Source organism: Scyliorhinus torazame, chromosome 17 (assembly GCF_047496885.1).
Source record: "Scyliorhinus torazame isolate Kashiwa2021f chromosome 17, sScyTor2.1, whole genome shotgun sequence".
NCBI lineage: Eukaryota > Metazoa > Chordata > Chondrichthyes > Carcharhiniformes > Scyliorhinidae > Scyliorhinus > Scyliorhinus torazame.
The window spans coordinates 23,436,164-23,459,239 of NC_092723.1; the positions used below are offsets into that span (position 1 = coordinate 23,436,164).

Sequence of the window (23,076 nt, forward strand, 5' to 3'; positions counted from 1 at the left end):
AATTCATCAAAGGCATGATAGGATAGATATGGGAGGAGGTTTCCCTGGCTGGAGGGGTCGAGAACTAGGCGATAGAATAAGGGGCCGGCTATTTAAGACTAAGATGATGAGGAATTTCTTCACTTAAGAGGGTGATGAACCATTGGAATGTGAAGGCACAATCATGGAGTATGTTCAATACAGAGATTGATGGGGCAGCACGGTGGCGCAGTGGGTTAGCACTGCTGTCTCTCAGTGCCGAGGTCCCAGGTTCGATCCCGGCTCTGGGTCACTGTCCTTGTGCAGTTTGCACATTCTCACCGTGTTTGTGTGGGTTTCGCCCCCACAACCCAAAGATGTGCAGGTAGGTGGATTGGCCACGCTAAATTGCCCCTTAATTGGAAAAAAATGAATTGGGTACTCTGAATTTATTTTTTTAAAAGACAAAGATTGATAGATTTCCAGATATTAAAGATAGCATGCACTGCACTGCACTGTCGGAGGGGCAGTGTTGAGGCAGCATCCCACTGTCGGGGAAACAGCACTGGGGCAGCACTGCACTGTCAAAGGGACAGTACTGACGTAGCGCTACACTGTCAGAGGGACAGTACTGAGGTAGCATTGCACTGTCAACGGGACAGTACTGAGGTAGCATTGCACTCTCAGAGGGACAGTACTGACGTAGCGTTACACTGTCAGAGGGACAGTACTGAGGTAGCGCTGCACTGTCAGAGGGACAGTACTGAGGTAGCATTGCACTGTCAGAGGGACAGTACTGAGGTAGCATTGCACTCTCAGAGGGACAGTACTGACGTAGCGTTACACTGTCAGAGGGACAGTACTGAGGTAGCATTGCACTGTCAACGGGACAGTACTGAGGTAGCATTGCACTCTCAGAGGGACAGTACTGACGTAGCGTTACACTGTCAGAGGGACAGTACTGAGGTAGCATTGCACTGTCAGAGGGACAGTACTGAGGTCGCAGTGCACTGTCGGAGGGGCAGTACTGAGGTAGCACTGCACTGTCAGAGAGACAGTACTGAGGTAGCACTGCACTGTCAGAGAGACAGTACTGAGGTAGCGCTACACTGTCAGAGGGACAGTACTGAGGTAGCATTGCACTCTCAGAGGGACAGTACTGACGTAGCGTTACACTGTCAGAGGGACAGTACTGAGGTAGCGCTACACTGTCAGAGGGACAGTACTGAAGTAGCATTGCACTGTCAGAGGGGCAGTACTGAGGTAGCGCTACACTGTCAGAGGGACAGTACTGAGGTAGCGCTACACTGTCAGAGGGACAGTACTGAAGTAGCATTGCACTGTCAGAGGGGCAGTACTGAGGTAGCGCTACACTGTCAGACGGACAGTGCTGAGATAGCATTGCACTGTCAGAGAGACAGTACTGACGTAGCGTTACACTGTCAGAGGGACAGTACTGAGGTAGCATTGCACTGTCAGAAGGGCAGTACTGAGGTAGCGCTACACTGTCAGAGAGACAGTACTGAGGTAGCGCTACACTGTCAGAGGGACAGTATTGAGGTAGCATTGCACTGTCAGAGAGACAGTACTGACGTAGCGTTACACTGTCAGAGGGACAGTACTGAGGTAGCATTGCACAGTCAGAGGGACAGTACTGAGGTAGCGCTACACCGTCAGAGGGGCAGTACTGAGGTAGCATTGCACTGTCAGAGAGACAGTACTGAGGTAGCGCTACACTGTCAGAGGGACAGTATTGAGGTAGCATTGCACTGTCGGAGGGACAGTACTGAGGTAGCATTGCACTGTCAGAAGGGCAGTACTGAGGTAGCATTGCACTGTCAGAGGGGCAATACTGCGGTAGCATTGCTCTGTCAGAGAGACAGTACTGAGGTAGCGCTTGGGTGTGGAGGTAACCATACCCAAGGTACAGGACAAGAATAGCTGGGTTACAGTCAGGGGGAAAAAAACAAACAGGCAGACAGTGCAGGGATCCCTCGTGGCCGTTCCCCTTCGAAACAAGTATACCGTTTTGGATGCTGTTGGGGGGGATGACCTACCGGGGGAAGGCCCTAGCGGCCAGGTCTCTGGCACTGAGTCTGGCTCTGGGGCTCAGAAGGGAAGGGGGGAGAATAGAAAAGCAATAGTTGTAGGAGATTCAATGGTTAGGGGAATAGATAGGAGATTCTGTGGTCGCGAGCGAGACTCCCGGAAGGTATGTTGCCTCCCGGGTGCCAGGGCCAGGGATGTCTCGGATCGTGTCTTCAGGATCCTTAAGGGGGAGGGGGAGCAGCCAGAAGTCGTGGTGCACATTGGTACCAACGACATACGTAGGAAAAGGGGTGTGGAGGTAATAAACAAGTTTAGGGAGTTAGGCTGGAAGTTGAAAGTCAGGACAGACAGAGTTGTCATCTCTGGTTTGTTGCCGGTGCCACGTGATAGTGAGGCTAGGAATAGGGAGAGAGTGCAGTTGAACACGTGGCTGCAGGAATGGTGTAGGAGGGAGGGCTTCAGGTATTTGGATAATTGGAGCGCATTCTGGGGAAGGTGGGACCTGTACAAGCAGGACGGGTTGCATCTGAACCAGAGGGGCACCAATATCCTGGGAGGGAGGTTTGCTAGTACTCTTCGGGAGGGTTTAAACTAATTTGGCAGGGGAATGGGAACCGGATTTGTAGTCCAGCAACTAAGGTAGCCGATATTCAGGACGCCAAAGCATGTAATGAGGCAGTGGGGAAGGGAACACTGACAAAGGAGAGTATTTGCAGGCACGGAAATGGGTTGAAGTGTGTATACTTCAACGCAAGAAGCATCAGGAATAAGGTGGGTGAACTTAAGGCATGGATCGGTACTTGGGACTACGATGTGGTGGCCATCACGGAAACTTGGATAGAAGAGGGGCAGAAATGGTTGTTGGAGGTCCCTGGTTATAGATGTTTCAATAAGATTAGGGAGGGTGGTAAAAGAGGTGGGGGGGTGGCATTATTAATTAGAGATAGTATAACAGCTGCAGAAAGGCAGTTCGAGGAGTATCACTCTATTGAGGTAGTATGGGTTGAAGTCAGAAATAGGAAAGGAGCAGTCACCTTGTTAGGAGTTTTCTATAGGCCCCCCAATAGTAGCAGAGATGTGGAGGAACAGATTGGGAAACAGATTTTGGAAAGGTGCAGAAGTCATAGGGTGGTAGTCATGGGCGACTTTAACTTCCCAAATATTGAGTGGAAACTCTTTAGATCAAATAGTTTGGATGGGGTGGTGTTTGTGCAGTGTGTCCAGGAAGCTTTTCTAACACAGTATGTAGATTGTCCAACCAGAGGAGGGGCAATATTGGATTTAGTACTGGGTAATGAACCAGGGCAAGTGATAGATTTGTTAGTGGGGGAGCATTTTGGAGATAGTGACCACAATTCTGTGACTTTCACTTTAGTAATGGAGAGGGATAGGTACGTGCAACAGGGCAAGGTTTACAATTGGGGGAAGGGTAAATACGATGTTGTCAGACAAGAATTGAAGTGCATAAGTTGGGAACATAGGCTGGCAGGGAAGGACACAAGTGAAATGTGGAACTTGTTCAAGGAACAGGTGCTACGTGTCCTTGATATGTATGTCCCTGTCAGGCAGGGAAGAGATGGTCGAGTGAGGGAACCATGGTTGACAAGAGAGGTTGAATGTCTTGTTAAGAGGAAAAAGGTGACTTATGTAAGGCTGAGGAAACAAGGTTCAGACAGGGCATTGGAGGGATACAAGATAGCCAGGAGGGAACTGAAGAAAGGGATTAGGAGAGCTAAGAGAGGGCATGAACAATCTTTGGCGGGTAGGATCAAGGAAAACCCCAAGGCCTTTTACACATATGTGAGAAATATGAGAATGACTAGAGCGAGGGTAGGTCCGATCAAGGACAGTAGCGGGAGATTGTGTATTGAGTCTGAAGAGATAGGCGAGGTCTTGAATGAGTACTTTTCTTCTGTATTTACAAATGAGAGGGGCGATATTGTTGGAGAGGACAGTGTGAAACAGATTGGTAAGCTCGAGGAAATACTTGTTAGGAAGGAAGATGTGTTGGGCATTTTGGAAAACTTGAGGATAGACAAGTCCCCCGGGCCTGACGGGTTATATCCAAGGATTCTATGGGAAGCAAGAGATGAAATTGCAGAGCCGTTGGCAATTATCTTTTCGTCCTCACTGTCAACAGGGGTGGTACCAGGGGATTGGAGAGTGGCGAATGTCGTGCCCCTGTTCAAAAAAGGAACTAGGGATAACTCTGGGAATTACAGGCCAGTTAGTCTTACTTCGGTGGTAGGCAAAGTAATGGAAAGGGTACTGAAGGATAGGATTTCTGAGCATCTGGAAAGACACTGCTTGATTAGGGATAGTCAGCACGGATTTGTGAGGGGTAGGTCTTGCCTTACAAATCTTATTGAATTCTTTGAGGAGGTGACCAAGCATGTGGATGAAGGTAAAGCAGTGGATGTAGTGTACATGGATTTTAGTAAGGCATTTGATAAAGTTCCCCATGGTAGGCTTCTGCACAAAGTAAGGAGGCATGGGATAGTGGGAAATTTGGCCAGTTGGATAACGAACTGGCTAACCGATAGAAGTCAGAGAGTGGTGGTGGATGGCAAATATTCAGCCTGGATCCCAGTTACCAGTGGTGTACCGCAGGGATCAGTTCTGGGTCCTCTGCTGTTTGTGATTTTCATTAATGACTTGGATGAGGGAGTTGAAGGGTGGGTCAGTAAATTTGCAGACGATACGAAGATTGGTGGAGTTGTGGATAGTAAGGAGGGCTGTTGTCGGCTGCAAAGAGACATAGATAGGATGCAGAGCTGGGCTGAGAAGTGGCAGATGGAGTTTAACCCTGAAAAGTGTGAGGTTGTCCATTTTGGAAGGACAAATATGAATGCGGAATACAGGGTTAACGGTAGAGTTCTTGGCATTGTGGAGGAGCAGAGAGACCTTGGGGTCTATGTTCATACATCTTTGAAAGTTGCCACTCAAGTGGATAGAGCTGTGAAGAAGGCCTATGGTGTGCTCGCGTTCATTAACAGAGGGATTGAATTTAAGAGCAGTGAGGTGATGATGCAGCTGTACAAAACTTTGGTAAGGCCACATTTGGAGTACTGTGTACAGTTCTGGTCGCCTCATTTTAGGAAGGATGTGGAAGCTCTGGAAAAGGTGCAAAGAAGATTTACCAGGATGTTGCCTGGAATGGAGAGTAGGTCTTACGAGGAAAGGTTGAGGGTGCTAGGCCTTTTCTCATTAGAGCGGAGAAGGATGAGGGGCGACTTGATAGAGGTTTATAAGATGATCAGGGGAATAGATAGAGTAGACAGTCAGAGACTTTTTCCCCAGGTGGAACACACCATTACAAGGGGACATAAATTTAAGGTGAAAGGTGGAAGATATAGGAGGGATATCAGAGGTAGGTTCTTTACCCAGAGAGTAGTGGGGGCATGGAATGCACTGCCTGTGGAAGTAGTTGAGTCGGAAACATTAGTGACCTTCAAGCAGCTGTTGGATAGGTACATGGATTACGGGGAAATTATATAGTGTAGATTTATTTGTTCTTAAGGGCAGCACGGTAGCATTGTGGATAGCACAATTGCTTCACAGATCCATGGTCCCAGGTTCGATTTCGGCTTGGGTCATTGTCTGTGCGGAGTCTGCACGTCCTCCCCGTGTCTGCGTGGGTTTCCTCCGGGTGCTCCGGTTTCCTCCCACAGTCCAAAGATGTGCGGGTTAGGTGAATTGGCCAATGATAAATTGCCCTTAATGTCCAAATTGCCCTTGGTGTTGGGTGGAGGTGTTGAGTTTGGGTAGGGTGCTCTTTCCAAGAGCTGGTGCAGACTCAGGGGGCCGAATGGCCTCCGTCTGCACTGTAGATTCAATGATAATCTATGATTAATCTAGGACAAAGGTTCGGCACAACATCGTGGGCCGAAGGGCCTGTTCTGTGCTGTATTTTCTATGTTCTATGTTCTATGTTCTATGTACACTGTCAGAGGTACAGTACTGAGGTAGCATTGCACTGTCAGAGGGACAGTACTGAGGTAGCATTGCACTGTCGGAGGGGCAGTACTGAGGTAGCATTGCACTGTCGGAGGGGCCATACTGACGTAGCGCTACACTGTCAGAGGGACAGTACTGACGTAGCGCTACACTGTCAGAAGGACAGTACTGAGGTAGCATTGCACTGTCAGAGGGGCAGTACTGAGGTAGCGCTACACTGTCAGAGAGACAGTGCTGAGATAGCATTGCACTGTCAGAGGGACAGTACTGAGGTAGCATTGCACTGTCAGAAAGACAGTACTAAGGTAGCGCTGCACCGTCAAAGGGACAGTACTGAGGTAGCACTGCACTGTCAGAGGGGCAGTACTGCGGTAGCATTGCTCTGTCAGAGAGACAGTAATGTGGTAGCGCTATACTGTCAGAGGGACAGTATTGAGGTAGCGCTGCACTGTCGGAGGGACAGTACTGAGGTAGCGCTACACCGTCAGAGGGACAGTACTGAGGTAGTGCTACACTGTCGGAGGGACAGTACTGAGGTAGAGTTACACTGTCGGAGGGGCAATACTGAGGTAGTGCTACACTGTCGCAGGGGCAGTACTGAGGTAGCGCTACACTGTCGGAGGGACAGTACTGAGGTAGCGCTATACTGTCGGAGGGGCAGTACTGAGGTAGCGCTACACTGTCAGAGGGACAGTACTGACGTGGTGCTACACTGTCAGAGGGACAGTACTGAAATAGCACTGCACTGTCGGAGGGGCAGTACGGGAGTGACACTGCACTGTCAGAAGGGCAGTACGGAGGTAGCACTGCACTGTCAGAGGGGCAGTACGGAGGTAGCACTGCACTGTCCCAGAGGGGCAGTACTGAGGTAGTGCTACACTGTCAGAGGGGCAGCACTTTTAAAAAAGAATAATTTTTATTAAAGTTTTCACAAAATATCAACAACAAAATGTAAAATGTAAAATTAAATACAAAACAAAACAACCTCGTGCCCTCTCCCCCCATACATAAATAATAAATTAACACCCGCCGAAACACATAGCAAACATATACACCCCCTCAGATCCCCCAGTGTAGACAAACAAAAATAAAATAGAACCCCCCCACCCCCCCCCCCCCCCCCGCGGGTTGCTGCTGACCATTGTCTACCGTTCTGCCAGCAAGTCTAAAAAGGGTTGCCACCGTCTGAAAAACCCTTGCACCGATCCCCTCAAAGCAAATTTCACCCTCTCCAATTTAATAAACCCCGCCATATCGTTGATCCAGGATTCCATGCTTGGGGGCATAGCATCTTTCCACTGAAGAAGAATCCTTCGCCGGGCTACCAGGGACGCAAAGACCAGAATAACGGCCTCTTTCACCTCCTGCACTCCCGGCTCCCCTGCAACCCCAAATATTGCGAGCCCCCAGCCCGGTTTGACCTGGATCGTACCACCCTCGACACCGTCCTCGCTACGCCCTTCCAAAATTCCTCCAGCGCTGGGCATGTCCAGAACATATGGGTGTGGTTTGCTGGGCTCCCTGAGCACCTAACACACCTGTCCTCACCCTTAAAAAACCGGCTCATCCTTGTCCCGGTCATGTGTGCCCTATGCAGCACCTTAAACTGTATGAGGCTGAGCCTCGCGCATGAAGAGGAAGAGTTCACCCTCCCTAGGGCATCTGCCCATGTCCCCTCCTCAATCTCCTCCTCCAACTCCTCCTCCCACTTACCTTTCAACTCCTCCACCGAGGCCTCCTCCTGCATCACCTGGTATGTTGCCAAGAGACCAAGAGCTTCCCCTCTCCAACCCCCCCCCCCCCCCCCTGCGAGGGCACCCGGTCCTGTACCGTGCGTGGCGGCAGCAGTGGGAATTCCACCACTTGCCGCCTGGCAAACATCCTTACCTGTAGATACCTAAAGGTGTTTCCTGGGGGGAGTCAGTACTTCTCCTCCAGCTCACCCAGGCTCGCGAACTTCCCATCCACAAACAGGTCCCCCAACCTTCTTATCCCTGCCCTGTGCCACCCCGAAAACCCTCCATCTATTCTCCCTGGGACAAACCGGTGGTTCCCCCGTATCGGGGTCCACACCAAGGCCCCCACTTCCCCCGTGTCGCCTCCATTGCCCCCAAATACGAGTCTGGAGGCGCTGGCAACGGCGTCGCTGCCGCTCCCTCCAATGCGGTACCCTCACAAGACGTCCCCTCCAGCCTCTTCCATGCCGCCCCCTCCCCCTCCATCACCCACTTGCGCCCCATCGCCGCATTGGCAGCCCAGTAATACCCACAGAGGTTGGGCAGCACCCCCCCCCCCCCCCCCCCCATCCCCATCCCTACTCCGCTCCAGGAATACCCTTCTCATCCTTGGGAGTCCCTCGCGCTCACACAAACCCAGTTATGCTCCTGTTGACCCGCCTAAGGAAGGTCTTTGGGATAAGAATGGGGAGGCACTGGAACAGGAACAAAAACCTTGGGAGCACCGTCATCTTGACTCACTGCACCCTACCCGCCAGGGACAGCAGCAACGCGTCCCAGTCAGAGGGGCAGCACTGAGGTAGTGCTACACTGTCAGAGGGACAGTACGGAGTTGGTACTGCACTGTTGGAGGGACAGTACTGAGGTAGTGCTACACTGTCAGAGGGACAGTGCTGAGGTAGCGCTACACTGTCAGAGGGGCAGTACTGAGGTAGCATTGCACTGTCGGAGGGACAGTACTGAGGTAGCATTGCACTGTCAGAAGGGCAGTACTGAGGTAGCATTGCACTGTCAGAGGGGCAATACTGCGGTAGCATTGCTCTGTCAGAGAGACAGTACTGAGGTAGCGCTACACTGTCAGAGGGACAGTACTGAGGTAGCATTGCACTGTCGGAGGGGCAATACTGAGGTAGTGCTACACTGTCAGAGGGACAGTACTGACGTAGCGCTACACTGTCAGAGGGACAGTACTGAGGTAGCATTGCACTGTCGGAGGGGCCATACTGACGTAGCGCTACACTGTCAGAGGGACAGTACTGAGGTAGCATTGCACTGTCAGAAAGACAGTACTAAGGTAGCGCTGCACCGTCAAAGGGACAGTACTGAGGTAGCATTGCACTGTCAGAGAGACAGTACTGAGGTAGCATTGCACTGTCAGAGGGGCAGTACTGCGGTAGCATTGCTCTGTCAGAGAGACAGTACTGTGGTAGCATTGCACTGTCAGAGGGGCAGTACTGAGGTAGCGCTGCACTGTCAGAAAGACAGTACTAAGGTAGCGCTGCACCGTCAAAGGGACAGTACTGAGGTAGCATTGCACTGTCAGAGAGACAGTACTGAGGTAGCATTGCACTGTCAGAGGGGCAGTACTGCGGTAGCATTGCACTGTCAGAAAGACAGTACTAAGGAAGCGCTGCACCGTCAAAGGGACAGTACTGAGGTAGCATTGCACTGTCAGAGAGACAGTACTGAGGTAGCATTGCACTGTCAGAGGGGCAGTACTGCGGTAGCATTGCTCTGTCAGAGAGACAGTACTGTGGTAGCGCTATACTGTCAGAGGGACAGTACTGAGGTAGCGCTGCACTGTCGGAGGGACAGTACTGAGGTAGCGCTACACCGTCAGAGGGACAGTACTGAGGTAGAGTTACACTGTCGGAGGGGCAATACTGAGGTAGTGCTACACCGTCAGAGGGACAGTACTGAGGTAGTGCTACACTGTCGGAGGGACAGTACTGAGGTAGAGTTACACTGTCAGAGGGACAGTACTGAGGTAGCGCTACACCGTCAGAGGGACAGTACTGAGGTAGTGCTACACTGTCGGAGGGACAGTACTGAGGTAGAGTTACACTGTCGGAGGGGCAATACTGAGGTAGTGCTACACTGTCGCAGGGGCAGTACTGAGGTAGCGCTACACTGTCGGAGGGACAATACTGAGGTAGCACTGCACTGTCGAGGGGCAGTACTGAGGTAGCGCTATACTGTCGGAGGGGCAGTACTGAGGTAGCGCTACACTGTCAGAGGGACAGTACTGACGTGGTGCTACACTGTCAGAGGGACAGTACTGAAATAGCACTGCACTGTCGGAGGGGCAGTACGGGAGTGGCACTGCACTGTCAGAAGGGCAGTACGGAGGTAGCACTGCACTGTCAGAGGGGCAGTACGGAGGTAGCACTGCACTGTCCCAGAGGGGCAGTACTGAGGTAGTGCTACACTGTCAGAGGGGCAGCACTTTTAAAAAATAATAATTTTTATTAAAGTTTTCACAAAATATCAACAACAAAATGTAAAATGTAAAATTAAATACAAAACAAAACAACCTCGTGCCCTCTCCCCCCATACATAAATAATAAATTAACACCCGCCGAAACACATAGCAAACATATACACCCCCTCAGATCCCCCAGTGTAGACAAACAAAAATAAAATAGAACCCCCCCCCCCCCAAGCGGGTTGCTGCTGACCATTGTCTACCGTTCTGCCAGCAAGTCTAAAAAGGGTTGCCACCGTCTGAAAAACCCTTGCACCGATCCCCTCAAAGCAAATTTCACCCTCTCCAATTTAATAAACCCCGCCATATCGTTGATCCAGGATTCCACGCTTGGGGGCATAGCATCTTTCCACTGAAGAAGAATCCTTCGCCGGGCTACCAGGGACGCAAAGACCAGAATAACGGCCTCTCTCACCTCCTGCACTCCCGGCTCCCCTGCAACCCCAAATATTGCGAGCCCCCAGCCCGGTTTGACCTGGATCGTACCACCCTCGACACCGTCCTCGCTACGCCCTTCCAAAATTCCTCCAGCGCTGGGCATGTCCAGAACATATGGGTGTGGTTTGCTGGGCTCCCTGAGCACCTGACACACCTGTCCTCACCCTTAAAAAACCGGCTCATCCTTGTCCCGGTCATGTGTGCCCTATGCAGCACCTTAAACTGTATGAGGCTGAGCCTCGCGCATGAAGAGGAAGAGTTCACCCTCCCTAGGGCATCTGCCCATGTCCCCTCCTCAATCTCCTCCTCCAACTCCTCCTCCCACTTACCTTTCAACTCCTCCACCGAGGCCTCCTCCTGCATCACCTGGTATGTTGCCAAGAGACCAAGAGCTTCCCCTCTCCAACCCCCCCCCCCCCCCCCCCCCCCCCTGCGAGGGCACCCGGTCCTGTACCGTGCGTGGCGGCAGCAGTGGGAATTCCACCACTTGCCGCCTGGCAAACACCCTTACCTGTAGATACCTAAAGGTGTTTCCTGGGGGGAGTCAGTACTTCTCCAGCTCACCCAGGCTCGCGAACTTCCCATCCACAAACAGGTCCCCCAACCTTCTTATCCCTGCCCTGTGCCACCCCGAAAACCCTCCATCTATTCTCCCTGGGACAAACCGGTGGTTCCCCCGTATCGGGGTCCACACCAAGGCCCCCACTTCCCCCGTGTCGCCTCCATTGCCCTCAAATACGAGTCTGGAGGCGCTGGCAACGGCGTCGCTGCCGCTCCCTCCAATGCGGTACCCTCACAAGACGTCCCCTCCAGCCTCTTCCATGCCGCCCCCTCCCCCTCCATCACCCACTTGCGCCCCATCGCCGCATTGGCAGCCCAGTAATACCCACAGAGGTTGGGCAGCACCCCCCCCCCCCCCCATCCCCATCCCTACTCCGCTCCAGGAATACCCTTCTCATCCTTGGGAGTCCCTCGCGCTCACACAAACCCAGTTATGCTCCTGTTGACCCGCCTAAGGAAGGTCTTTGGGATAAGAATGGGGAGGCACTGGAACAGGAACAAAAACCTTGGGAGCACCGTCATCTTGACTCACTGCACCCTACCCGCCAGGGACAGCAGCAACGCGTCCCAGTCAGAGGGGCAGCACTGAGGTAGTGCTACACTGTCAGAGGGACAGTACGGAGTTGGTACTGCACTGTTGGAGGGACAGTACTGAGGTAGTGCTACACTGTCAGAGGGACAGTGCTGAGGTAGCGCTACACTGTCTGAGGGGCAGTACTGAGGTAGCGCTACACTGTCAGAGGGACAGTACTGACATAGTGCTACACTGTCAGAGGGACAGTACTGAGTTGGCAATGCATTGTCAGCGGGGCAGTGCTGAAGAAGTGCCATACTGTCAGATAGTCATTACTGAAGGAATGCTGCACTCTTGGGGGACAGTACTGAGGAAATGCTCCACTGCCACCTTTCAGATTAAACCAAGCCATGTTTTAGTATGATGCCTATATTTGTCCAATTTCCGACATGAAAAAAGTGACTACACTTTAAAAACATTTCACTGACTGTCAAGAACTTTCAGATTTCTTGAGGTCATGAATAGCATTATATAGACGGAGGTCTTTACTTCAGTGCGGTCAGGTACACTCCATGCAGACACACTTCTACCACTAGCCGCTGTGAATGAGACTTCTCTGGGTAACAGAGTACAAAGTTTACATGAGACATGCTAAGGCATGCTTTTAACTCTTCCGAAGCAAATGGCCTTTGAGTGAGTTAAAATCGGGCCCTTAAAATCGAGTGGTGTGAGATCATCAACACTCCCATGAATCTCTCCTTTCACTTTACTGACAAGCTGCCCAACCTGGAGTCTTGTAACAAAGGCTTATCTGTGCCACTGTGCACTTGAACCAGGACATCATTGCATTCCTTCCTTCGACAATCCATAGGCTTTTAAAACACACGCTTCACTCAAGCAACCGCTTCTTGAATTATCCTCTGCCCTCGGCGGTGCTCTGCGCCATACACTGGGGGCCCATCACCCCCGGCACCTCAATAAAAGGAATATCCAGTCACAGAAAGGAAAATGTTCTGACCTCCACATCTGAGAATTCAGATGCCTTTCCACCATGGAATTGAGAACCGAACGGAAGTGATCCAAGCGCCTGTTGAAGACGTAACAGCCCCGACTAATCATTCGGCTTCCGAAAGTGCAAAACTGGAATGGAGGAAAGGAAAAGTGAGACGCAGACCAGGACCGGCACTGCCCGTCCCTAACAAGAGTGATTCATCAGCAAAGGAACAGGGAATGTCGGGGCAAAATTTCAATTTGTTTCAGCAAAAACCAACCAGTGCAATGGAAGAATATCTGAAATAAAAACAGGAAATGCTGGATATAACAGGCTGCTTCTGTGAACAGTGAAGCAATTAACATTTCAGGCCAGTGATGCTTTATGTTTCTCTCTCCACAGATGCCACCTGACCTGCTGTGTATTTCCAACATTTTCTTTTAATTTCAAACTCACTCCTGCACGGTTTCTAAATCATAATTAGACCTTGTGCTATTTATAAAGAGCATTGGAGACTCATTGGAGACAGGGTAATTCTTTTTTTTTTAATAAATTTAGAGTACCCAATTCATTTTTTCCAATTAAGGGGCAATTTAACGTGGCCAATCCACCTACCCTGCACATCTTTGGGTTGTGGGGGTGAGACCCACGCAAACACGGGGAGAATGTGCAAACTCCACACAGACAGTGACCCAGAGCCGGGATCGAACCTGGGAGCTCTGCGCCGTGAGGCAGCAGGGCTAAGCCCACTGCACCACCGTGCTGCCCGAGACAGGGCAATTCTAAGGGGATGTCAGGAAAGCACTTCTTCACTGCTGCCTCGTGGCGCTGAGGGACCTGGTTCGATCCCGGCTCTGGGTCACTGTCTGTGTGGAGTTTGCACATTCTCCCCGTGTTTGCGTGGGTTTAGTGAGAACTGCCTCAAGGGGCTGAATTGCCACTTTCTATTCCGAGACAGGGATCAGATTATTTCCTCCCGAGACCCGAGCCCTGAGGACAAATAACAACATCGCTCACATCTGGCACAGCTGACAGGGGGAGTTTGTCACCCTCCCCTGTCTTTGCACACGGTAAGTCAAAGCCAAGATGATGTGAGAGAGCAAGGCAGAGATGGAATTCAGTTGCCATGTTAATGCTATCGGTTCTGTTCTTAATAAAGAAGCATTGCACTGTACTTTCAGATGAGGTGTTAACCGGAGACTCTACCAAACTTCGTAGGTGGACGTAAAAAGACCCCGCGTTCCCCAGGCACTATGAGAAGTAGAGCAGCAGAGTTCTCAGGGGTGCCTGGCCAATTTCCCTAAAACAACATCACAAAAAATAGATTACCTGGTCATTAACTCACCGATGCTTGTGGGAGATGGCAAAATCGTTGCCATGTTACCCACATTACAACAGTGGCTACACTTCAAATGTCCCTCATTGGTCGTTATGCACTTTGGCATGTCCCGAGATGGGCACGGCGCGATATAAAGGCAGGAGGGCTGGTAACCAGGGGGCCAAAGATTTTAGCTAATTGACAAGGAACAAAAATCGGGGATGAGGGGAATATTTTTCTTTTACACAGCGAGTTGTTGTGATCTGGAATGCAATATCTGAAATGGCAACAGAAGCAGATAAATAGCAACTCTCAGAAAGGCAACTGGATAAATACCCGATGGGAAAAAATGAGAAGGGCTATGGGGAAAAGAGCAGCGAGATGGCTAATTGGACAGTTCGCTCAAGCAGTCGACGCAGACGTGACAGGCTGAATGGCCACCTTCTCTGCTGTATCATTATACGCAAGTACAGCGAAACCGCAACGTTCCCAGGGAGGCAAATGAAAAGCGGAGAGAAAGAGAGAGAGAGAACGGAAACGGTACGTACTGCCAGAGGCTTCGGATGCAATCGTGAATAGTGACAATCTGGCTGCTCCGATTCCTCCATCATCTCTCCGTCACTCTCCTCACTCGATAGCCGGCTGTTTATCTCAAACCTGAACAATGGACAGGGGAGCTCGGGGTGTGGTACAGGATCAGCAGGGGGTGCCTCATCATCAGTCAGCTCACTTTCCAAAGAAACCCTGTGTAAAAGATATGAAACGTATTAACGTGGCAGCAAGATCTCAACAGAGAGAAATAGCCCACAGACCCTGGATCCACTGTCCCTGGAAGCGGAGAGTGCCATTTATTTATTCCACAATACAACTGTGGGTTTCAAATGAATATCTGTGTTGATCGAAGCATGACATAATACCAGCAATGGGAGATTCTTAATTTTAGAGGTGAGGGTGTGTGATCCAAATGTGTGTTCTTCATGCACACACACAGGGCAAGATCCTCCGACCATTCATGTTGGCAGGATCGTCCAGTCCCATCAACAGCGCATCCCAGCTGCGGGTTTCCCAGAAGCGCGGGGTAGTTTCAATGGGAAATCCCATTGGCAGTGGCGGGTTCTTCCAACAGCGATCCGCTTCCCACCGTCGAGAAACACCCCACGGGCTGGCCAGAGACTCTCGCCCACAGTTTGAGAAAGAAATTGAATGAATTGCAAATGCAAATTTAACTTGGGAGGGTGTGACGTGGTCGCCATTACAGTGACATGTCTGCAAGATGGGTTATAGGGTCTGCAGGAAAGATAGGGAAAAAAGGTAAAACAGGACGAGCAGCCAAAATGATTAAGGGCAGAATTGTTTCAATGATGAGAGAGGATGCAAGAGGTAAGGAGGCAGCAGAGATGTTATGGGTTGAATTAAGATACAGAAGAAGGATTTAAGAGTGAGTGTTGCACATAGGCCTCCTGGTAGCAGTTGTGAACCGGTAGACCATATAAATTCTGCAACTAGGCAAACATATAACAAAGGCAAAGTGATTTATAATGGGAGATTTTTAACTTGCAAAAATATTGGGATAAGCAGACAAGCACCTCAGGAAAGTAGTGAATCTCATGAGTGCAGATGGGATAGTTTCCTGCAACAACATGTCTTGGAACCAACAAGGGGGTACGGTGGACATATTGGATATTGAACAGTGGGCGCAGGATGGGGAGTGGGGCAGGGGGCAGAGTGGAACGGGGGCGCGGAATGGGGAGTAGGATGGTGCTGTCGGATGGGGAGGGGGTGCAGGGTGGAGAATGCGGCGAAGTCAGTGTAGGATGTGGACTCGGGTGGTCGGTTAATTTGGGGGGGGGAGCAGAGGTGGAGATCAGGTGTTCAGCTCATCAGTGAGGGGGAGGTTTGGCGGATCTGTGGTCAAGAGGTCTTGGGTGGTCAATGGTTTTGCGTTGATCAGTGGAGAGAGGTCATCGGCGAAGGCAGTCATGTGTTCGGGGTTCAGTCGGGAGATTGGAAAATAGTTGGTAGGTCAGGAAATTAGTGGTCCCCAGCGTATCTTTGGGGTATCCCCACCCCGATCAGAAGTTACGGGCTTATAATTAAGGAAATTGCTTGAATTATTTGAGGAGGTGACTAAAGTGGTAACAAGGGAATGTTTATGGTTGTTATTTATATGAACATCCAAATGGTGTTCGATAAGATCTCTCAAAAAGACTGTGAGCTGAATTGAAGACAAATTATTGAGCTGGTGAGGAAATTGTGCGAAAGGCAGGAGACAGAGAGTGGGAGTAATTGGCAGGTGCTTGAATTGACAATGGTGTGACTCATGTCTTGCAAGGCTACATTTTGGGGCCTCACCTATTCATTAACGATTTTGATGATGGTTTAGAAAGCCACATATCCAAGTTTGCTGATGACACAAATATAGGAAGTATTGTAAACAGTAAAGGTGGAAACCTAAAATTACAAAGAGATATTGATATTTCAATGTGAATGGACAAAACTGGCAAATGGATTGCAGTGCGAACCAATGTGAAATCATCCACTTTGGATAAAAAGCCTATGTGTAAATGGTGAAAAGCGTGAAACAATGGTGGTCCTCAGAGACTTGTCTGGGAAGGTTGGGGGGGGGGGTTGGGGGGAAGAGTTTCAGATACACATTGTTAAAATATCATGTGCAGGTAAAGACAATAATCAAACAAATGTAAATGGAGCAATGATCTTCAAGGACACAGGGTTAGAAGCCATGCTTTACCTACCCAAAGCCCTGGTTAGACTACAACTGGATTACTGTGAGCACTTCTGGGCACCACAATCTTGTGAAGGATATAATGGCATTGGAGGGAGTGAAGTTTAGATTTACCAGAAGGATACCTGGACTTGAAGAGTTAAGTTGATGGAGAGATTATGCATGCAAGAATTTAGAAGGCTAAAGGATGATGTGATCGAAATTTTCACAGTATTAAGGAGTGGGTAAATTGGGAGAATCAATTCCAGTGTTTGGGGAGTTCAGGACTAGGTGATGTAGTCAATAAAATTAAGGCACATCTTTTAAGAGTGACATTATTAAACACCTCCACACACAAAAGGGTAGTAGGAGTTTGTGGAGTCTCCTTCACAATTGACGCCAGATCAGTTGTTAATTTTAAAACCGTCTGATGCTGCAGGGAACTGTTATTGTTGTTATTATTGTTTTTGTTAATGGGATGGTGAAAGTTAAGCGAGAAGTAAACAGGGAAGGGGGGGGGACACTGGGGAAATGTGGGCGCCGGTGAGGGGGGAGAGGCGGGACATAGTCAGAGAATGGGGAAGGAGAGGGGGAGGGGAAAGGGAGCTGCGCCATAAGAGGCGGGACAGGTAAAGGGATGTTCCCGCGCCAGAAAGAATAAGGCGGGAAAACAGGCGCAAGGCGGATGGGAGTTCCCTCACACCGGGGGGGCCGAGGAGCGAGCAGGAGTAGCCGGGGTCAGTTGAAGTCAGCTGACTTACGGAAGTGATATGGGGGGAGCAATCAAGCTAGATAGGGATCTAGCAGGGGGGGGGGGGGGGGGGGGGGGGGGGACAACTGGGTTGCTGCTGCGGAAATCCAAAAGGAAATGGCTAAAGAGAAGGTGGTCGGGGGCGGAATGCGACGCTGGGGGAGCGAGCGGGAGCGCGGAGGCGGGATATGGGACTGGCCTAGAGAAGGTAATGGCTTGTCGACACGGGAGGGGGGCAAGTAGCCCCCCAGTGAGGCTGATCACGTGGAACGTGAGAGGCCTGAATGGGCCGATAAAAAGGGCCCGAGCGCTCGTGCATTTGAAAGGACTAAGGGCAGACGTGGTTATACTCCAAGAGACGCACCTAAAGGTGGCGGACCAAGTTAGGCTAAGGAAAGGATGGGTGGGACAGGTGTTCCACTCAGGACTGGACGCAAAGAACAGAGGGGTGGCCATTTTGGTGGGGAAACGGGTAGCATTTGAAGCAAAGAACATCGTAGCAGATAGTGGAGGTAGATATGTAATGGTGAGTGGTAGGCTGGAGGGAATGGAGGTCGTGTTGGTTAATGTGTATGCCCCAAATTGGGACAATGCGGGGTTCATGAGACGGATGCAGGGGCGTATTCCGGACCTGGAGGCAGGAAATTTGATTTTAGGAGGGGACTTCAATACGGTGCTGGACCCGGGGCTAGATAGATCCAGCTCAAAGACTGGAAGAAGGCCGGCAGCGGCCAAGGTACTTAAGGGGTTTATGGACCAAATGGGGGGAGTGGATCCATGGCGATTTCTTAGACCCAGGGCTAGGGAGTATTCCTTCTTCTCCCACGTCCATAAAGTGTACTCCCGGATAGATTTTTTTGTTCTAGGAAGCTCGTTGATCTCTAGGGTGGAAGAAGCTGAATACTCAGCCATAGCGGTTTCGGATCATGCCCCACATTGGGTGGACCTGGAAGTAGGAGAGGACAGGGAGCAGAGAACACTCTGGCGATTAGATGTGGGACTGATGGCGGATGAGGGAGTGTGTGCAAGAGTGAGGGGGTGTATCGAGAGATACCTGGAGGTCAATGACGACGGCGAGGTCCCTGTTGGAGTGGTCTGGGAAGCACTAAAAGCGGTGGTCAGAGGAGAGCTGATTTCTATTGGGGCCCACAAAAGGAAAACAGAGGCCAAGGAAAGGGATAGATTACCGGGGGAGATTTTAAGGGTGGACAGGGAATTTGCAGAGACCCCGGAGGAGGAGCTGTACAGGGAGAGGAGACAACTCCAGACCGAGTTTGACCTTCTGACCACCAGAAAGGCGGAGGTACTGTGGAGGAAGGCACAGGGGAGGAGGTATGAATATGGGGAAAAGGCTAGTCGCCTGTTGGCGTACCAACTGCGAAAGAGGGCAGCAGCAAGGGAGATAGGAGGAATTAGGGATGAAAGGGGAGACACCGTGCGAAGGGCAGGAAAGATAAATGAGGTGTTTAAGACCTTTTATGAAGAACTGTATAGGTCTCAGCCCCCAGAGGGAGAGGAGGGGATGCGGCAGTTCCTGGACCAGTTGAGGTTCCCGAAAGTGGAGGAGCAGGCGGTGGCAGGCCTGGGGGCGCCGATTGAGGTGGACGAGGTTATTAAGGGACTGGGAAGCATGCAAGCAGGGAAGGCCCCGGGGCCAGACGGGTTCCCGGTGGAATTCTACAGAAAATATGTGGACTTGTTGGCCCCGTTGTTGGCGAGGACATTCAATGAGGCCAGGGAAGGGGGGACACTACCCCCGACAATGTCGGAGGCGACGATATCGCTAATTTTGAAGAGGGACAAAGATCCGATGCAGTGTGGGTCCTATAGACCTAGTTCACTATTGAACGTGGACGCCAAACTGCTAGCAAAGGTGCTGGCATCGAGGATAGAGGACTGTGTCCCAGGGGTGGTGCACGAAGACCAGACAGGGTTCGTAAAAGGGAGACAATTGAATGTTAACGTGCGACGGCTATTAGGGGTGATAATGATGCCCTCAGTGGAGGGGGAGGCAGAGATAGTGGCGGCAATGGACGCAGAGAAGGCATTTGATAGGGTGGAGTGGGAGTATTTATGGGAAGTGTTAAGGAGGTTTGGGTTTGGGAACGGATTTATTCGCTGGGTTAGACTACTTTATGGGGCACCAACGGCAAGCGTAGTTACAGGTCGACATAGATCGGAGTATTTTCGATTATATAGGGGAACAAGACAGGGATGCCCGCTGTCTCCATTGTTGTTTGCGCTCGCAATTGAACCTCTGGCCATGGCGCTGAGAGACTCCAGGAAATGGAGAGGGGTGACTAGAGGGGGAGAAGAACACCGAGTCTCGTTATACGCGGATGACCTATTGCTATACGTGTCGGACCCAGCGGGGGGGATGATAGAGGTTATGCGAATCTTGAGGAGGTTCGGGGAATTTTCGGGGTATGGGTTAAACATGGGGAAGAGTGAATTATATGTGATACATCCAGGGAACCAGAGTAGAGAGATAGAAGGCTTACCGCTAAGGAAAGTGGAAAGAAACTTCCGATACTTGGGGATTCAGATCGCTAGGAGCTAGGGAACCTTGCACAGACTTAATCTGACACGGCTGGTAGAACAAATGGAGGAGGACTTTAAGAGGTGGGACATGCAGCCTTTATCGCTGGCGGGCAGGGTGCAGGCAATTAAGATGATGGTCCTCCCGAGGTTCTTATTTGTATTTCAATGTCTCCCTATTTTAATCACCAGGACCTTTATTAATAAAATAGATAGGAGCATTACGAGCTTTGTGTGGGCAGGGAAAGTTCCGAGAGTAAGGAGGGGGTTCCTGCAGCGCAGTAGGGACAGAGGAGGACTGGCACTACCGAACTTGGGAGATTATTATTGGGCCGCCAATGTGGCAATGATACGTAGATGGATGATGGAGGGTGAGGGAGCGGCGTGGAAAAGGCTGGAGAGAAGGTCCTGTAAAGGGACGAGTCTAGAGGCGCTGGTGACGGCGCCGCTACCGTTCTCACCGAAAAAGTACACCACGAATCCGGTGGTGGCGGCAACACTGAACATATGGGGACAGTGGAGGCGACAGAGAGGGGTGCGGGGAGCCCTGGTGGGGTCCCCTATCAGTAACAACCATAGGTTCGCCCGAGGAAGAACGGATGGAGGATTTCAGAGCTGGTACCAGTTGGGAATTAGGAAGGTGGGAGATTTATTCATAGATGGGACTTTTGCGAGCTTGGGAGCACTGGAGGAAAAGTATAAGTTACCCCGGGGGAATTTCTTGAGATATATGCAGGTGAGGGCGTTTACTAGACAACAGGTGAGGGAATTTCCGCGGCTCCCAACACAGGGGATACAGGACAGGGTGCTTTCAGGGGTGTGGGTCGGAGAGGGCAAGGTGTCAGAGATTTATAGAGAGATGAGGGAAGAAGGGGAGGAGTCGGTGGGCGAACTAAAAAGAAAGTGGGAAGTAGAATTAGGGGAGGAGATAGAGGAGGGTATGTGGGCTGATGCCCTAAGCAGGGTAAATTCCTCTTCCTCATGCGCCAGGCTTAGCCTGATTCAATTTAAGGTGCTACATAGAGCACACATAACGGGGGCAAGATTGAGCAGGTTCTTTGGAGTGGAGGACAAATGTGGGAGGTGTGGCGGGAGCCCGGCAAACCATGCACATATGTTTTGGGCGTGCCCGGCACTGGAAGGGTATTGGAAGGGAGTGACGGGAGTGATTTCGCAGGTGGTGAAGGCCCGGGTCAAACCAGGCTGGGGGTTAGCTCTATTTGGAGTTGCGGAAGAGCCGGGAGTGCAGAAGGCTCAAGAGGCCGATGTCGTGGCCTTTGCGTCCCTCGTAGCCCGGCGCAGGATCCTATTCATGTGGAAGGAGGCGAAACCCCCCGGACTGGAGGCCTGGGTAAACGATATGGCGGGGTTTATTAAACTGGAGCAGATCAAGTTTGCCCTGAGAGGATCGGCTCAAGGGTTCACCAGGCGGTGGCAGCCATTTCTCGACCACCTAGGGGAACGTTAGAGGGAAGATGGATGACCAGCAGAGCAGCAACCCAGGGGGGAGGGGGGAGGCAGTTGAGTATAGGTCAATAGAGTATGAGGTTTTGTTACTTGTATATTATTACTACTATTATTATTATTGTTAAAAAGTTTAAAAATTTCTGTTTTGTTACTGTTATCGTTTCGCTTGTTTTGTAAGCGGGAAAAATGTTGCTCAGGAAAAAAAAAATTTCAATAAAATATATATATATTTTTTTAAATGTTTAAACCGAGATTAATAGATTTTTCTGGGCTAAGGCTGTCTCACTCTGTCACTCTGTAACCACATCTCCCAAGTGCATCATGCGACCGACTGGACCCTCTATTAAGGTTAATCCAACTCCCTCCGAGCTCAGTTAGCATTGGTTAGCAGTGCCACAAGAGATATTATTACAAAGCAAATTGCATTGTCCGATTTCATATCCAGTGATACTTATTAAACGGAACACAAACAATTTTTACAGTAAATTATGATTTCAACATTGAAAATTAAAAATACTTAATGCTTGTTGTTTTAGCAGAATACTTCCTTGCAGTGCATCATTCATACAATTCATGAAGAAGTATCACAAATCAGGACCCAATGGGAGATTTATATTGTCAGGCCAATCAGTGAGCGTAATGTGCTGCCAGCAGGCAAGGTGCATGTGCACCATCTGCTGGCTGGAACTGTGCACTGGAAGACACACGAGCCAGATAGCAAGGTGCTGCTCCATGGACCACCTTTACTTCCAATGATGCATTTTAGAAAAGAGTTTGTATTCTTGTCTGAGGTGCTCCTGAGAAATAACATAATTCTACAAATTACAATAGCATGGAAAAAGAATTGCTAAATAAATCAGTTGAAGATGCTCACAGAGTCGCAACTCCAGCTTCCCACAGTGGAAACCCTTACTCCCCTGAGTTGGATGGCGTGTGTGGGAGACTTGTGCAGGGAATGGACACCAGCAGGGATCAGCTGGACCATATGGCCTGTTTCTGCACTGTAAATTCCATGTAATACAAAATAAGCTTCAACATCCCATTTTCAGATGTATCGATCCTGGAAAACACTAATTTCTAAACGTGGTGATCAGCTTCAGTTGACTTTCTACCCTTTCACCTCTGAATCTCGAGGTTACCCCATTGGTTTCAGAACAGAGTTCAGGCCAACACTCTCAATGCCGTACTGTGGAATTCCACTGGCAAACTTGCGAGAGCAAGCAACGCGGCACAAAGCAGAGAGACTGGAAACTTGACCAGCCCGTGTTGTTCAATAACCACTGATCCATTAAGGAACGTAGAAGCTAGAGGAGGCAATTCAGCCTCTTGAGCCTGTTCTATAGACACAGGAGGAAGCCATCCAGTCACTTGAGCCTCCTCTGCCCCTCTATGAGATTGTGGCTCATCTGCACTCACCTACATTTTCCCACCTTTGTTCTAGGTGTCTTGATACCCCTATCCATCAAAATTCAATCAATCCCAGTGTTATAAACACCAAATGAGACCCAGCATGCACAACAATCTGAGGGAGACTGTTGAATATTTCCACTGTCCCATGTGCGGAAATGAACTCCCTGATTTGGACTTCCGG

The 23,076-nt window shown here is 50.3% G+C and overlaps 1 protein-coding gene across 2 annotated transcripts in view; it reads right to left on the reverse strand.

The window, feature by feature from the left end:
* Positions 1–23,076, reverse strand: part of LOC140393782 (ataxin-7-like protein 1) — a 58,952-nt gene that overhangs the window by 8,502 nt on the left and 27,374 nt on the right. For both annotated transcript variants that reach the window (XM_072480197.1, XM_072480196.1), the window contains exons 8-9: positions 14,556–14,751; positions 12,717–12,838 (exon numbers count right to left, since the gene is read on the reverse strand). In XM_072480197.1, the coding sequence (XP_072336298.1) occupies positions 12,717–12,838; positions 14,556–14,751 (318 nt within the window). The remainder of the gene's footprint in view (positions 1–12,716; positions 12,839–14,555; positions 14,752–23,076) is intronic.